We start from the raw sequence: 17,979 nt of genomic DNA on the forward strand, positions 1-17,979 counted from the left end.
TGGACCAGACAATAAATAAATAAATAAAATCCAAATAAATTCAAAATTGTCATTGAAAATCAACATTGATCTATTTTTATGACAGTGAAAAGGAAAATAAATACGGGGGTATTTTCTGATCCAATAATGAAGTTACGTGACGAGTCTCGTGGATTTTGTGGTCATTTGCTTCTCACTGTCACTTCTGCAGTGGCGTGGGGGCAGTGGCATCGTCTGAAGTTTACGTGGACGTGGGACCCACTGGAAGACAACTTTTGACTGACATTTCTCTACTCTCTTATTTGAAGCTCAGCCTTTTCTTTCTTTCTTTCTTATATATTAAATTAAATCAAACTCGAAACATATATCTTTTCTTTTCTTTGGTTGAACTGGGGAAAAAACCCTAAGCAACACAGCCACATAAAATCAACACAAACAAGACGGGGACGAGACATCCCAATCAAGTTTTCAATAACTAAAGAACCTATCCAACTTGGAGCAAAATCGCCAAGACCCATGTTATTGCTTCAATTAGCTAATACGTCCAGATATCTTTTGATACAGTGGAAAATTTAAAGAAAATAAATATTAATCATGTGACGCAGGATCGGTTTCACGCTTCCTCTCTTTCTAGCAGTTGAACGCCTAATTTAGTTTATTTTATTTTATTTTAGCAGAATCATACCACAACTTGATTCGGGAATTCAAAAAAAACAAAAAATACTTGGTACGTAAATGTCTGACTATTTTGTAAAACTTTCTGAAAACACTAAAATAAAAACAAACAGTTGAATTCACCGCAATCCTCCTTAATATAAAACATGGTACATGCATGGGTTCAGATTGTAATACAGATCAGATGGGTCTTCGTCTTGCTCTGATGGGCAAATATTATATATAAATTGTGTGTATAGTCCAGGTGGACTTCTTCTGAGCAGGAGTTGAATGAGTAAGTAGCAAAATGGAAGGCAGGATTGTAGTTTTCAGCTACTTGCTACTGCTGTAGCTACCTTGTTGCTTTCCTCTGCTTTCTTGGATCTCTTTTTCAATTCTCTATTGCTCTGGAAATAAATAATTAAACAGCATAAGTCTAGTAAATTTTTATATTAAGGATCAAACAGAAACTTTGCTATCTATGACTGGTGAATTTTCTTTATGATTATGAAATGCCCATTTTGATTCTAGGATCAAACAGAAGACAACAAAACAAAACAGAAGACAACAAAACAAAAGCAGAGGACCCCTTGACCTCATGTGTCAAAAAGCAGTGAGTAAAGTTTTGAGAGATCACACCACCAAATTTATCTAAAATTCAACTTGGATGTAAATGAACTTAAGGAAGATGTACTGACCGCTGAATGAAGTTGAACGGGAAAGGGGTCGAGTATGATGGAGCGGATGGACATCTTGGCTATCTCCAAAACGGCAGCGTCCCGAACAGAGGCAACATCACTGCTCAAATGCTCGTAAGCTGCTTCAAAAGCCTCCTGCCAAAACCGAGGCAATCGATTGCTGCTACTTCTGCTGCTCTGGGTGTACAAATCCCACATGTGCCTCACCACCTTCTCTCTCTCCTCCACCTCCTGTGTTTATATACACAAATTAATTTATACTACACAGTACAGTAATTTAATTTGATTTGATTAAACCATGAAATTGAACAACATATGCAAACATATTAGTACCAGAATATCAAGATCGTCGAAGGATGGAAGGTCCAAGTCGTCGGAGAAGCGAGTTAAGTTGCCGGCGGACCACCTGAGGGTAACGGATCCGGTGAACATGGACCAGAAAGCCAGCAGGAGAATCGCAGCTAAAACCCAGAACTTGTAGCGAGTCTTGTCCAAAAAGCTTCTGCCTTTGGATGATGGAGAAGAAGAAGAAGAAGAAGAAGAAGAAGAAGAAGAAGAAGAAGAAGGTGATGTGTCCTTCCTGAAGACCTTTGGTGTGGCGGTGGTTGATGGGATTGTTATGAGTGTCGGTGGATCGTTCTCTTTCATTTTTAGAAGATGGAGGAGTTAATAATCTTCAACAGTGCGCAGGCTAAAGGCTGAAGAGCGGAGGAGACAGAGAGACAGAGACTGAGGAGAGAAATTATTTTTTGGTCTGCGAGGCTCTGTGGACTTTTTGGGACACTAGTGTGTGTGGGTGTGGCCCTGCCTGTAGACTTGTTGGGTGGGGGTGAGTAAATGTTTGGGTGTAGAATTGTAAATTAATTAATGGGTGGCATGGCATGGAATGGGGTGGGTGAGGAGGTGAGCCATCAATGTATCAAATTCGATTCGTCATGCATGGTATCATTAATCACACTGACGAAACGGCCATGGATGATGGATAGTGTTTGGCCATCTACCATTCCAAATTTAGCCGGTGGAATTTGTTTTGTTTCTGCTAATTATGGAGATGTGGGGTCCAGTTAAACGAGGGGCGGGCGGGAGGGAGGGAGCATATAGCACTTGCCGACTAGCTTTGACTCTTGGTTCAAAGAATCGTCACGTCAAGTCCTTCCTCTCACCGTCACGACTCACTCTGTTAAGCTTTTTTAATTTATTATTTCATGGAATTTATTTATGGATATTAACCCTGACGAGATGACTGGAAATTGACAAATCTTAAATCCTCTTATTTTCCCATCGTCCCATCGATATTTAAAGAATGCTGCTAAATGAACCCTAAAATTAACTGAGTACACCCTATGATCTAAGTGCACCCTAATATTTAAATTAAAATGTAAAATTAACTAAGTACACTCTATTTAACTACCAAAAATACCCATAGTACACTTTAATACACTCTATCTTGCCAAAAAAAAAAAAAAAACCAACAACATTCATCGATCTCCCTATGATCCCTTTTTCTCCATGCTTTGATTCTCAAAAATTTTAACTGTACAATCTGGACAATATTGTTCCTTTTGATATATCCTAAATCTAACTAATTATACAAAAACGTTCTCATAATTTTTTATTTATTTAATGAATCCAATATCTAAAACCAAAAAACAACTCTGATTGCCTTCTTAGTCAGGGGTTGACAAGGTTAGGCTATCTGTAGTCTCTGTCTTTTTTTCAATGAAATCTTTGATTCATGACCACCCAAAAAAAAAAAAAACTGATTGCCTTGCTTGCTGATATAAGCCCCAATATGATTGGTGTGGCTACTTTTGACGAGGGAAATTGGAGAAAACAAGTTTTTACAAGGAGCTTCAAATATTTTAGGGAATTTTCTGAATTGAAAGATGAGAAAAATGAAAAAATTATAAGTTTGGAGAAGAAGAGTGATTGAAAGGAGAAAAGGCTCTGCTAGGCTTGGTTTTGAGAGATAAAAGAGTTCGGCTGTCCAAATGCTAAGATGGAGAAGAAGAGAAGTGTAGGGAAAAATATGCGGTGTCATATTTTAGATGGTGTTTAAAAAGTGCTGCTAAACGAATCCTAAAATTAACTGAGTACACCCTATGATCTAAGTACACCCTAAAAATATGTGGTGTCATGTTTCACAATTCAAGATATCCTTTTTAGTCATTTTATATTAGGATAAATTAGTAATCCAAAAAATACTTTGATAGTAGGGTGTACTTAGTTAATTTTAGGGTTCATTTAGCAGCACTCTATTTAAAACCTCAAATCAATCCGAAAACAACAGGATGGAGGATGATTGTGTAAAGTAACAGTTTTAACCCCTTTCTAAATATTATCCCTCCCGTTTAGTCAGACAACCAAAACACTCCATAATATTATGGACGAAACGCAACGGCTCGTCAACTTTCGAGGCCCAATGGGCTTCCCCTGCCTCCACAACTTCAGAACATACTCAAGCCCTAACACTTTTTTGCCCATTTCTGATTGGCAATGAATTATTGAACACATCGACCTAAACCACACTTTATTATAAAAGCTAAATCAAATTTATTGATGAATAGATGATTTTACAGACAAACCCATTCGAATTCCAGTACACTTAATAACCATAATCACACAAGTACATAATTTATAACGTGTAATTTCTCACATACTAGATTACAAAAATACATTTGGGACACGATTAAAATACAAATGAAACAAAGCTTATGAATCCTCCTCAAGAAACAAGTGTGTGTGGCAAAGGGAAAATTCACTGCAACTGAATTCAGCTCAAGTATAATATAATTATTTATTAAACAAAAGAATTAGATGAATCACGAATGCAACCTCAACCAAAAGAAATGTATATGGCGCTCAGAAAGGGTGCATATCATATCATGGATTATCTCTCATATGTCCAGACATAAATTAGAGCAACCTCATCATAGCAGCCAGTCTCCCAATGCACACATATCTAGAAAGAAACCATAACACATTACACAAGATCAAACAAGTAGAATTATATAAAATTCAAAGATCCTCAGAGCCATTCCACAAGTGGAAGTTGCAGACAATCTACATAGCATCAGATTCTGTCCGCCCGTCTGCTTTTCCTCATCATTGAACATTTTCTTCAAAACTCAAAATCAACGCCAACAGAAAACAAAAACAGGGCAATGCTTCACATAATAAGCGGAGTAATTTTGTCCACATTTATTTCGGTGATTGTTATTTGTAGCATCATATGCGTTGCCCATAGGCCAGAAATAAAATAAACAGATAGTAATTTACAAATAAATAAATAAAATTTTGAAAATGGCATCAGATAATAAGCGGAGTTTATGTCAACACAAACAATCAGTATATCAATAAGCGGAAAAGATTATTCATCACTTGCCATTTGACTCCACCAACATTAATAAACAGAAAATCAAAAAATAAATCTGCAAAGGAGAAAAAAGGAAGTTTCGGTAGGTCCATTTGACCCCAAAGCAATCCTATATATGCAATGGGCTGGTAAGCCAACCTTGTCGCTCTCTGCATCCGTTATAGCTCCTCCAGCATTGATTTTTCGCATGGAAGGAGCGGGTAAACAGATGCACACACAATCAAAACCTAAATACCCAAACAGACGCTCAATATATAGATCCAGCAGGAAGTAAGGCAGGCAAGCAGAAACCAAACAAGGAAATTTGATTCGGATTTGTATTGAAATCAGGAGAGTGATTGAGAACTGAGAAGAATGAGAGGCGTCAAGCAGAGCTTAAATAGGGGTTTCTGTGAATTAGGGTTTTTTTTTCCCTTTTGGGCTTTGAAATCTGAGGACTTTCATGGGCTTTTACATAGCAAGCCCAAGCCCATATTTCAGGCCTGGTTCACCAAATTAAGTTAATTTCATTATTTGTTTTGTTGGTTCAAATGAAATGAACTTTTCTAATGGTTAGTATTAGAGACACACTTGGAAAAAAAAAATTAATTAATTAATTAATTTCTTATTGGAGGAGACCAAAATTAGATTAATCTTGGTTGTTGTCTAATTGATCAAAAACCACAGGCTTTCAAAGCAAAACCGATTGCGTTTTACCTATATGTACATGCAGTTCTTTCTTTCTATTTTGTACTTTGCTTCTATAAAATAAATTGAACAAAACGCAATGCCGTACGTACTAGCTCACTCCACTCCTTGTTGATCTCCACCGTCTTCTCTCTTAAGATCCGCAGGAGGCAGAAAGCACTCCATGGACAACCCACAAATATTGAAATCAACCTCTTCAATCTTCCACGTCTCCTCAATCCTTCTCTTCTGGTTAAATGCATGCCCGTACCTGTACAGCAAGGCAGACGTCTTGCCGCCGTGTGCTATGTTGATCCCGTCCACGTATCTATAGTCTCCGATCACCGTCTCCATCGTCGTTTCCCAAAACACATTGTCGTATCTTGACTTCATCTTGACCAACTTGGTGTCGTCGAATTGGATGAGCAGCCCCGTCCGTTGGCTGAAATAGCCCCATATGGTGTGGTGAACAATTTCCGTCTGGGGTGTGCTTTGGGATTGTAGGATCTCTGTGGGGGTCTCAAGCTTGAGTATGAAAGCTTCCTCTTTGTTAATGGTTTTCTCCCCTATGCATACTGCGTCTAGGAACAGGTTTGCTATGCTCCGAGGGTCCAATCCCTAAGAATTTAATCATTAGTTTGAAACATAACTTAGTATATGTAACATTTTCAATGTGAGCCAAATATGTTAATATATTATTCATATGTGATCAATACCTGAAAGAAGCGACGGAGGGGTCTTGGGGGGCCTTTATTGGCATGGCAAGGTTGAGAGCCGGATTGATTCCATGCAACCTTGCCGTCGCTTCCGGCGCTGACCTTGAAGCCGGAAACAACCAATTCCAAGTACCACAAGTCGGGATTCTTTTGCCATAGAACAAACCCTCCAACCTCACTATTGCCTTTGGTTTGCACATGCACAGAGTCATCACCTTGACGCATTTCCGATCCCACCATCTTCACCTCGCCCACGGCGTACATACTATTCACCGAGTTCAATACCGCCAGTCCCCCAGTCGCCGCTACATATTGCTGCACTATATATTTTGCCGTAGAAGCCTCCTGCATGCATGCATGCAAATTTCATTTATATTTCCGTCATAATAATGAAAAATGCACATAAATTGATATTGTTAATGTAATTAGGTTACGTACGATGGAACAATCTTTAATGGGGCGGGTGAGGGCATTGTCGCAGTGAACCTGGAGGGGGATGAGAGGAGAGCCCACAAGCTTAAGCAAGGCCATGAACTCATTGTTGGATCGTGATGAGAAATTGGATTTACCATTTGAAGACCTGTCGACGTGGGACTGAGCTTTCATGAAAGAGCGTAGGTTTGCCCAACGCAACATGGCATTGCTGCCCATGTTGTTGAACATTTCCTCAGGAATTGGCACCTCAAGGACGGTGTCGAGGCCATCTTCTTTGTCAAGGTTAGGGCACAGCTTCCTCATAGATATTAGGTTATTAATTAATGAAGGATTGTGGAAACAAGTTAATTAGTAATTTATTGAGAAACACATGCATGTAGGAGGGGTAGAGGAGGAGGAGGAGAGATTAAGTTAGAGAGAAAGAGGAAAAGGGAAACTTTCCCCTTTCTCGCCCTGAAGGGGCTTTAGGGTGTTTGAAACTTTGAATGGATAATGGGGTGTTTCTATTTTCTATCGAAATTTCAATTTTTAATTAGTAGGAGATTAAGTGGGTATTTGGAAATGAGAAGGGAGAGAGGGAGGGAGGGGGGTTTACTTTATTGCCTAGGGTGATGCTTGCGCGTAGGTGTCGCATATGGCTTTGGTATGATAATTTTAAGGACACATATATAGTAACCTTATTTTAGGAACCAACCACCCCTACCACAACTAAATTCAACAATATGCATAGCAGGAGGTCAAGATTATGTTATGTTATGCTGATATGCATCGAATTCATTGAGATTACGTAGACAAATTCATCATTCATTGTAATATATTCATGTCTAAATTTATTTTATCTGCCAACTTCCAAATATAAAGTTGTAAGCATGCACATGTGATTTCACTGCCTAAGCTTTGAACAAGTCCTACATCAAAAAAGAATTTGAAGAGAGAAAACAGAAGGGTAACGAAAGCGAACTCATTCTTTATGCTTTTGTTGCCTCCTCCCTCCGGCTCGATCCATAATGCAAAGTCAAAAAGCCAAACGCGTGTGTATAGTAGTAAAAATGGTAAGCATGATTTTGTTTCTACACATGTCACAAAATTGTATCTTTCTGGCTGTCTGGTCCTCAACCATATAGTATAGGTTGTCCATGTTTTCTTTTATTTTTTTCCGTGGGAAGAATAGGTTGTCTTTTAATATAATATATGAAGTTGTAAGAATGAGTTAGTTGGGCCATGAACATGACCATGGCTACCATGAGTGAATTTTATGGGTCTAAGCTCAATTTACTAGTTAACGTGTTATGTGGATGTGTAACTAATGACACACATTGAATTTGGAAAGATCTTCAAATGGTTGTAATGGATGTAGGAATTAATTTAGAAACTTATTTGAAATTAAATATTAAATTCAACATTAACATATTAGTAACGTTTTGGTTTATTAAATAAATTTTTGTTGTTGTTTTCCTTTTATGAATTATACTACTAGTAATCTATTTTATTATAGTTTTATGAATAATAGTGTACATTCTAATTATGTTGAAAAATATTTTGATAATCTATTTATTGTTTGTTTTATGAAAAACATTTTTTTAAATGAACCTATTTTTTCTCTAAATAATGTACCTATTTTTTTTCTCTAAATTATGTACCTTTTTTTCTCTGAATAAAGTACCTATTATTTGTTTTATGAAAAACAATTTTTTTAAATGAACCTATTTTCTCTCTCCAAATAATGTACCTATTTTTTCCTCTAATAATATACCTAGTAAAATAATGTACATATTTTTATAAATGAACCTATTTTTCCTCTCCAAATAATGTACCTATACACATTTATAGGTATATTGTAAAATAATTTACCTATGGGTAAATAATGTACCTATATTTTCTATAAATTATTGTGTACCTATTTTTAATTTATGAAAAATGTACGGAAATTTCAATTACAAAGTAACTAACTTAGTTTTTTTTTTAATTTGGTAAATAATATACCTATATTTTATTTAAATAATATATTTATATTTTATACGTATATATTTATATTTATATTTTTTTATAGGTACATTATTGGATATGTAATTTACATATATTTTTTTTGGTTTGCAATTTTAGGGGGCGGTATGTGAGAGGGAATGACAACCAATAGAAATGGGGTGATTGATATGCTATTAATAGGGAGTGTTAATTACAATTATGATAGTTAATGAAATGCTTGAAATAAATTATAAATAAAATATGAAGTTTGGTAGCAACAATGTAAAAATATAGGAATACTACGAACTCTTATATCCTACTGGTCATTTAAATTTGAAATTGGGTTTTACATATAGATTTATAGAGTGATGGGTATATGTCTAGGAAATAGAAAATGTAGAGATCTATATTGAACAAGCCCTTTAATATAATATATGAAGATGTAAGAATGAGTTAGTTGGGCCATGACCATGACCGTGGCTCCCATGAGCGATCGAGTCTTTGATGTGTTCTGCATGGAATTCGTCAAACCCATCACTGGATACAACCAAATCCTCCGCCTCCTGAAGAGGAAATGAAATTCCTTAATTTGATACGTAGCTTTCAACCCTCATTTGAATATTATAAACCCAGCCATATATCTAACACACATTTTCGAACCAAACAATCACTAATTAAACTCCATGCATCCTTAATCTCTCTTAATTAACCATCCGATCACTTGGATTTAGCATCATAATCCTACTTTCTGTGATTCTATGGCCGGCCTCAGCCTACTATATATATATATGTAAACCCCAAATCATCATTCTACTATCGCAATTCACAATTCCCAAGCTTAGCTTAATTTAAAGGTAATTAATGGCTAAACACTACTTCAAGCTCAAATTCCCTCGGGTTATTCCTCTAATCCAATTCTGTCGTCCCAAACACCATGCCACTTTACCGGCAATTTACCGGCTGTCTCCCGTCAACTCCAAAGCCTTGGACATCGGCTACCCCAACCTCCTCCCCGCCCCACCACCATCCACACCCGAACAACCCCGCGTGTCAACCAAGACGACGACCAAATCCTCCCGCATCGGCTGCGGATCATGCAGGTCCAGGTCATGCACGCGATATATCTCTGACTGCAACGTCGAGATCAAATCATCTGCAGATTACGAGCGCAACAACAATTATATGTCCCCGATTTCGGAGACCGAAAAGTACTACAAGAAGAAACGCAAGGAGAAGAAGAAGAGAGCCAAAGCGAAAGCCGAGCTTCCTTTTATAACTACTTCTTCGGGATACTACGGTAACTGGTTCAGCGGCGAATTCGAAGGAGACGAAGAAAACAATGAAGAAGGCGAAACCCCAGTTTACTCTTCCAGAAGCTTCTCGAACGAATTCTCACTAGTGTTAGAGAGTATAGCAGAGAAAATGTCAGACAAACAGAGCAGCCTGCAAAAGAAGAACAACAAGAAAACTAATAATGTTGATTATAATAACAGCACCACAAAGAAGGTTCGGAGAGCCAATTCGGATTCGGATGTGAAGAAATTGACGAGTGGTGAGATTGGGAGGATAAAGACGGTGATGAGGGCGTGCAGGGGAAAAGCAGGGAAGGTGAGAGAGAGCATGGCGGTGGTGAAGAAGTCGGAAGATCCGTACGAGGACTTTAAGAGGTCGATGATGGAGATGATCATGGAGAAGCAGATTTTCGAGGCTAAAGAGTTGGAGGAGCTTCTTCACTGTTTCTTGACTTTGAACTCCCACCACTATCAGGGGGTTATTGTGGAGGCCTTTTCTGAGATTTGGGAGCTCTTGTTTTCTGATCCTTCAGAACAATTGGGAAAGTTGAAGAACTGAATATATATAAGATGCTATATGTTATGAACTTAAGATGCTATATCAGAAATCAGAATCATCCATTTTCAATTTATACAAAGTAATGAATGTTACACGGAAACAGAATTGAGATGAACCTTGCAGGAACTACATGCACTCTATAATATTAAATTGTGCAGCCTCAATCATGCAAAAAATAAAATGTACATGTACAACAAGCAAGCAAGCTTTTCAAGTTATTTAAGCAGAAATTCCTGCTCTTGATCGCCATCAATTCCCGGAAATGATGCCATGTCATTCTCAAAAAATTTGACATGACAGAGCTTTTCCCCAGCTTCATCAGCAAAAGTAATCTTCTTCTCCTTGTTTGCAACATTCTCAGAAGCATTAGAACCATTGTCAGCCAATTTCTGCAATTGATGAACGGAAATGATCAAAGTGATGCCACGGACCAAGAAAAAATTATATAAAATAATTCAGGATGAGGAGCAAACCATGATTTTACAAAACCGGTTACAGTCCCTCGACATCATGGAAAGCAATCTTCTAGCAGATGCTTCAACTCTTGTAACATTCTTGATTGCCATCCTCGCCTGCCACCATTCAAATCTCATAGATTAGCATAAAGAATTCATGCATGTTCGCATAATAAAAGGGTGCAGCAGCAAACGTATGTGAAGAAAAAAGAATATTGGCGCACCTCATTTGCATTGTATCTCAAGGATGTAGCAGGATAGGCTTCACGCTGTAATCTTTCTTCTGCAATTTCCTTCATGGTCTTTAACTCATTTGACAGTTTTGTTGTAAGACATTCAATGTCGTGCATCTGGCGTTGTGAGAATGCGATGGCACTCTCTGAACAGGCTCGGATAGAAGTGCATCCGGTGCTAAAACGCGGTGCTGCAGCAGAAACATTAGAACCTTTAGGGATGCCTTTAGGATGGGAATGAATCTTCTCGTATTTGGGATTCCTATTGTTTTGCGTTTTGATAGCTCTCCTGATCTGATCAGGGCCTCCAGCTCCACCAACTGTATTCTCGGCTTGTTTTCCAAAACATAGATTCCCCTTGCAAGCTGAAATAATCGGAAACGCATGAAAGTCAAACACATGGAGAATGAAAGAGAAATAACAGCATGCGGAGGAGGGATTTGATATACATTTCAAACCATATGATAAATGGAGTAATGATCATAAAACCAAATAAAATTTCAAAGTACCCGAAAAATTTATCGGCATCTCGAAATGAATTTATTTCAGAAAGGAAAAAAGAATTGAAAGGAAGTTTAAACATTAAGAGGCTTTAATAAAATTGTGTTTCTTTGAAAAAAATAACAGAAATGAGTAGAAACGGAATCTACACAAAGTTGTAGAGGACACAGGGTGTCGTTTGACAAGCCAAACCTAACAGCTACTTTGCACTGCAATTAACAGCCATGAGCATGTATGAATTGCAACACAATAAACAGCTTTTAAATAACAAAAAACAAACTTTAATCCCTGCACCTTCTTCCCTAATGTTATCAAAAGTCCCATTCCTTTCCAGCCACACTATCAGAAACCCAGCAAGCTAACCACATCTCCCTGAATCAAAATGAAAAGAAAAAATACACAGCCCCCAATCTGGACACCAAAACTTTTTTTAATTTAATTAAAACGGATGGAAAGAATTCTGGACGATCATACAATACACCCTGTTGTCTACTTGGCCACACGTCAACAGACTACAAAACCACAGTAGAGAATCTGAAAGCACAGGTGGAGATCCCAATTAACCCATCAACTGGCTTTCCTCTAACCAAAAAATATATATATTCCATGCTAAAGCCTCAATTTTGTTAATAAAGTCAAATATCTAATATACTTTTAAAATTAAACTTCAACTTTACTGTATACTTGTAGCATCCTAGCTCACAGAGTATGTTATGATTGTAAGCATTCGATAGGCACAACATGCTTTACACTTACTGCGATGTATCTTTGAGATATCTTCGTCCTGTAACTCAATTGACTTCATAGCCTTACACAATTTTTCTTGGGAAGCTGGTGAAATGATCTGAACATGAAAACAGTTCATAAGAAACAACCTCCACACAACAATAAAGCTATATAAACAGCCAATAGATATTATGTACCTTTCTGGTCTGAAAGAGCCTTTGAGGAGGACGTTGCTGCTTTAAATCAGGACTCCCACCATTCACCAGTGTTGTAAGCTCGTCATTAGCATCAGAAGAAAAGATCCCCGGAGACAAGTTTCTTTCTGCAACAGCACAGGGAAACGTTTGGGATTGCTTCTCCTCCTCAGCCATGGGAGAATCAGCAGCAGCAGAAACCAAACAGCTACCAGAGCCCAAGCCACAGTCACTAATGGAGCTAGTGCCGGCTTCAACATTAGACGTTACATCAGCTCTGTTGTCAGCCTCAGGCAGGCATCCATCAGTTCCATTAATAGGTCCCCTGCACTGAAAGGAATCATCAACAGCCATATTGGACATTTGGACCTGGGTCTCGCTGTTAGTCTGGTATAACCTTCCATCCCCAGAGGAAAGAGTGTCATGTGTATCAAAATTATGATCTTGCGATGAAGATATTGCTTCAATGAAGATGTCAGGGTGAACTGAATCCGTGATATATCCTTCTATGTTATATTCTAATAAAGGAAAATCGAAGCACTGGTAACTGGTTATCTCTGGATCATCCACCTTAATAATATCCCAACCTGAGGTAGTTAAAATCTGAATTGGCGTGGGATTATCATATTCCATATCTTCGTACCAGTCTTCATCAACACCACAAATCTGACATTCTTTTGTTAATGAAATTGGTAACCTAGTCCTGGAAACACAATCAGCAGCTGTCTCAGGTAATTCATTAGCGATCACTTCACAAGAACCCACCTGATTGTCACAAGCCAAAGAGGTATTACCGAGAAAACAGGTTGTGTTTTGGAAATCTGAAGAATCAGTTTCAGGAACCTCTACTTTAATGTCAAGAACAGGTGTAGGCACATCTCGACTGAATTGGAGTGTCTCCGGCTCACTTGGGATGTGTTCCAATTTGGTAGTCAATATGGCACTTTGAGACATAGTAGAGACACAATTTTTCATACACTTGCTCTTAGTCTTGGCATTTGCCTTCTTTGAGAGTTTAACTTTCCAATTACTAAGAGGCTCTACGAGATCACAATCCTCTTCATCAGTTTGCAACTCAGAATACTCTTGCTTTATAGGGTAGCACATTTCAAGTTTTTTCTTCAAATCAACAGATTTTGAACGCTTTCTTTTCTTGCTCTTGCATGTCTCTTTGATCTGCTTCAGTGTCATATTACCAAAGCCATCCAAATCATCCCTTCCATCATTGTTGTCGCTACTATTAAAACCAGAATCTTCACGTTCAGTTTTGACTGTTATATTTCGCACAGTACAGTTCCTTGTACTTTCGCCCATGACCCAATCCCTGTCCATAAACAAGCCCCTGAACTCATCTTTTGGTGGAATTGCTGGAAACGAATCACCATTTTTGGCATCTAATGTTTCACATATGTCTATCAACTTCTTGAATTTGAGAACTGGCCTTCCACGAGCCACATTCAGAGTTTTTACCGGTAAACCACCTTTCAGAGCTTGGATGAAGTGCAAATGAGTGCAACTTCTTAACTCCATCAGAGCTTTTACAGGTAAAACTCAATTCTTCTTGTTAGTACTGGAATGATTGTTACAATGCATGAGATGCTTTTCCTGCAACAAAGGCCAACTTTACTCAATATAATGATAGTTTCAATAATGGTAACCATCGATTTCATCACATACAAGGCAATGCAATGTAACGCCCAAAGAAAAATAAACGATAAACAATATGAACATGCAGTGAAATTCATATTTACACATATAGTATAACCATAGGATATCATGAAATACTAAAAAAATTGTTCTCAGAGATAAAACAAACTTTGCAGAATTTGATTATATAAGTGGGTCATTATGGGTAATTACAAATTGATCAAGTATGCATTACATTTTCAACTAATTCTTAGTTCTCAAACCAGTACTGCAACCCAAAATGCACAACAGCCTGAAAACACAGATACCCACGAAGTGGAAAAGCAAAAAAAATCTAATTTCAGGAAAGAAGATCATGTGTCAAGCTTAGAAGCAAGGCCCATACCTTAAAAACTTAATATACAATCCACACACCAAATCACACTAGTGATAAAAAAAAATCCGAGTATTGAATATTCCAAAACTATTAAATCAAACTATTATATCAACACGGAAAACATAAAAGTGACCAGTAACTATTCTAATTTAGCAGCACGTAACAGTAATTTAACGAAAATCAAACCCTAAGCCCCAAAAAGATGATGATTAAAAAAATTGAAAGACAAAAAATTTACCAGATTCCTCCACGAGGAGCACCACTGCTGCTAGGTCTTTGCTCCAGCCAATTGAATCGGAGACGCCTGTAGGGAAACAAAAACTTTCAGACGACCCCCATATTACACAGACGAATTTAACTTTAAATAAATCGTAGATCCAGAATATTAAAAATGAAAACCTTAATTGAAGCCCTAATCAATTAGTGGGTTTCAACTGTAAACAAATCAAAATCAAAACTTCAAAGTGGAAATTAAAATTAGAAACTTAGGTTAGCTAGAGAGAGATTACCTTCTATAAGATACCTCTGTTTGGGGATTCCGCACGAGCGAAGAATGGCAATAAGAACAAGGGGTAGAAAGGGGTAGGTGAGAGAGAAAGGGCGCAAACGGAACCACAGAGAGAGAAGCTGATGAGCTGAACAGGCTGGGCTTGTTTGGAGTTCCAGTGAGAGCGAAAGAAGGAGAAAGTTGAGATCTGAGAGGTAGAGGGGCCTGCAAGGGCTTTAGCTCGGGGAAAGAGGGAATTTAGACAAAAGAAAGCGCGCCAAATTCTGTTTGGCGGGAACTCAAACGTTCTCTCCATTTAATATTCGGGTGGGAAAGGGGATAATAGGGTACAAAATCAAGTATAGGATTGATGATACGCTGTTCATATCCAGCCGTTGATCTGTCTGTCTCTCTTTTTCGTTCTTTTTAAACAAAAATTCGTATTTTGCAAATAGTAGTAGGTAGGGGCAGGATGGGAAATGGAAACATACTTTTTTAAGAAACAAAATTACCTTTTCTAACTTTTTGTTCTTCAACCCTTTTCTTACAACATGTTAAATGTTAAATCCTTAAATAAAAATAAAATTTAGTAAGTGTATTAACAAACGACAGTCCCGTTCTTTTGGACCCCTATGGTCCAAGGAACTTGTGGTCACCCACTCTTGAATCTAATCTAAGGGTTCAGAAAAAACTAGTTAAAAATCAAGATATTAATTTAACTTAATCAAAAATCCAAATTAAAAAAATAAATTATAAAAGTTCACTGTAACAAAAACACGTTCAAAGGAGAAAATCATGAACGTGTTCTTCCTCCCATCACTGCCACAGCACCTCTGATTCCGGCGTCGTAGACGACCCTCTGTAGACATGATGTTACTCGAGCCACCAATAGTCAGTTGAATGCAAAGGCATAATTAGAAGAATTTTTTTTTGCAAACCTAAAAAGTTTTTCTAATTTGGCTCTTTCACTTTTTCGGTTTCTACAATTGGGTTTCCTCCTCTTTTACTAGTTAACATGATTTCCATGAATCTTATACCATCAAGAAGCGATTAACATGTGAATAGGAAGCGATCTTAGGTGGGCATCCTGCAATTACATCATATGAATTTTATTTTTTTTGCAGACCTTCATTCATTTGTTTCTTTAATTCTAGTTTTCCCTTTGTTTATTACATAGTGATCACTTTAAATTGCAAGGGGATGGGTGGATTTGGATTTTCTTATGGGAAACCAGAGTTGGGGTTACTGTGGCGGCGATGGAAGGAAGAACCCATTCTTGATTTTTTCTGCCCTGAACGTGTTGTTTGAGTGAAGTGTTATTATTTCTTTTTTAACTTTTAGTTTTTGGTTAAGTTAAATTAATATATTATGCAGCAAAAAAAATTTTATTTTAAAATATATTTTTTTGAACCCTTAGATCTAATCTAAGGGTGGGTGACCACAAGTCCTTAGACCATAGGGGTCCAAGAGAACGGGACTGTAACAAACGAATATGATAAAATTTGAAACAAAACATCATAGCATCTACAATGGTGAGAGTCATTTCAATTTTATTTTAATAAATTGAATTTTTTAACTTGCAGTTGTAAAATTCAGTTCATTTTAAAGATTAATATTTCATTTCAAGGATCAATAGTTCATTTTAGAGGTCAATAAAAAGAACTTTGAAATGAAATTCATTTCAATAAGCTGGTACACCATAATCACTATACAGCCTCTCTCTTATTGATACATGTACAATATTACTTTTTACTTTTTCTATTACATTTAATTTGTGTAAACTAGCTGTTACTTTTTTTTTTCAAAGCAACTAGCCGTTTCTGATTTATTTCACTCTTAAACACAAACAAATATCTAGTTAATATATATACTAGCCATTACTGATTTGTTTTCAAAAAAAGAATAGCTAATTATATATGCTAGCCATTGCTAATTTATTTCACTTTCCAAAACACAAATGGCTAGTTCCCTTTTCAAACATATTTACCCATAAATACATATGTAGAAAACAACTCTCCCACAACTTCCTACACCCACAAAAAATTATTTATGTTGAAATTTATTTTTCAATAAAACATTGTTTATGTTTAAATTTTATTTGTCAATAGGAATTTTGTTTGTTTTAATATATATTCAAAATTGGTATCTTTTTAAAGATCTCTTTGAAACCATTTTAATTGTATAATTCTTCTCGTAATTAACTTTATTCATTTTATTTTATTCAATCATTTGAGCATAAAGCCTACAAATACTAGTTGATTTGATGATATATCAAATATTAATTAAACATTATCACGAACTAGCAATTAGTATATCGAGATACATTTATCACTTAGTTGGAATATATTTTCATAAAAGAAAAATAAAATTATTATGAGAGCATTCGAAATGGTTGCTCAACTAAACACCCTCCGTTTGGATGAGGAATTCTAAAATGAGGGAATTTCAATTTCCATCATTTCAATTTATGGCAATTGAATATTTCGGTGTTTGGATTTATGTATGTCGAATTTTGTAAATAACATAATTTTGTAAATGACACTATAGAAATTGTGAAATGACGCCTATTATGATGGAAATTTAACTTGGGAATTTGATGCTCCAATTTCCACGATTTTTTCCATGCGCTATTTAATAAATTCCGCGCTTAACTTGCCAAACAAGGGAATTGTCAATATCTCCTCGTAAATTTCCGACTTTTAGCTAAATTCTGAGTTGTTTTCTCTCATCCAAATGGAGGGTACAAGTAATTAACCCTAATAAGGTGCATGCCTTAATCCTCTTTCATTTTATTGTTTTAAACTAAATTTACAATTATTTATGAGATTTAATTGCAAATCATAAATCTTCATATATACACAATTCATTCATTTATTTCTTAGTTGTCGTTCATCATTCGTCATCATTGTTATTCGTCGTTCATTATAGCTGTAATATTTTCTTTTAAATGTTTACATAACATATATACGAAAATTAGTTAGTCATCGTAGAAATGTGAATGTCACCATAAATTACATGTG

General features: G+C 36.6%; 4 protein-coding genes and 1 non-coding gene across 5 annotated transcripts; 1 reads left to right on the top strand and 4 right to left on the bottom strand.

The window, feature by feature from the left end:
- Nucleotides 1–754: 754 nt before the first annotated feature.
- Nucleotides 755–2,202, bottom strand: LOC110772301 (uncharacterized). Its single transcript, XM_021976737.2, has 3 exons — nt 1,665–2,202; nt 1,332–1,562; nt 755–1,040 (listed from the first exon to the last, which is right to left on the bottom strand). Exons 1-3 carry the CDS (start codon nt 1,977–1,979, stop codon nt 963–965), a joined length of 624 nt encoding a protein of 207 aa, XP_021832429.1. The 5' UTR covers nt 1,980–2,202; the 3' UTR covers nt 755–962.
- A 2,431-nt stretch (nt 2,203–4,633) lies between these two features.
- Nucleotides 4,634–4,720, bottom strand: LOC148297934 (small nucleolar RNA R16). Its single transcript, XR_015833329.1, has one exon. It is a non-coding gene; the product is annotated as a small nucleolar RNA R16 (small nucleolar RNA).
- Nucleotides 4,721–5,307: 587 nt separating this feature from the next.
- LOC110772307 (DUF620 family protein (DUF620)) lies at nt 5,308–7,067 on the bottom strand. The gene is made up of 3 exons (XM_021976744.2): nt 6,528–7,067; nt 6,090–6,434; nt 5,308–5,991 (listed from the first exon to the last, which is right to left on the bottom strand). Exons 1-3 carry the CDS (start codon nt 6,825–6,827, stop codon nt 5,491–5,493), a joined length of 1,146 nt encoding a protein of 381 aa, XP_021832436.1. The 5' UTR covers nt 6,828–7,067; the 3' UTR covers nt 5,308–5,490.
- A 2,106-nt stretch (nt 7,068–9,173) lies between these two features.
- LOC110772312 (uncharacterized) lies at nt 9,174–10,340 on the top strand. The gene has a single exon (XM_021976750.2). It carries the CDS (start codon nt 9,351–9,353, stop codon nt 10,338–10,340), a length of 990 nt encoding a protein of 329 aa, XP_021832442.1. The 5' UTR covers nt 9,174–9,350.
- Nucleotides 10,341–10,382: 42 nt separating this feature from the next.
- Nucleotides 10,383–15,230, bottom strand: LOC110772295 (uncharacterized). Its single transcript, XM_021976732.2, has 7 exons — nt 14,982–15,230; nt 14,711–14,776; nt 12,453–14,054; nt 12,286–12,373; nt 11,020–11,393; nt 10,814–10,912; nt 10,383–10,729 (listed from the first exon to the last, which is right to left on the bottom strand). Exons 3-7 carry the CDS (start codon nt 13,977–13,979, stop codon nt 10,556–10,558), a joined length of 2,262 nt encoding a protein of 753 aa, XP_021832424.2. The 5' UTR covers nt 13,980–14,054; nt 14,711–14,776; nt 14,982–15,230; the 3' UTR covers nt 10,383–10,555.
- Nucleotides 15,231–17,979: the final 2,749 nt, after the last annotated feature.

The sequence above is a fragment of the Prunus avium genome, chromosome 1 (genome assembly GCF_965620075.1).
Source record: "Prunus avium chromosome 1, drPruAviu1.hap1.1, whole genome shotgun sequence".
NCBI classification, from domain to species: domain Eukaryota; kingdom Viridiplantae; phylum Streptophyta; class Magnoliopsida; order Rosales; family Rosaceae; genus Prunus; species Prunus avium.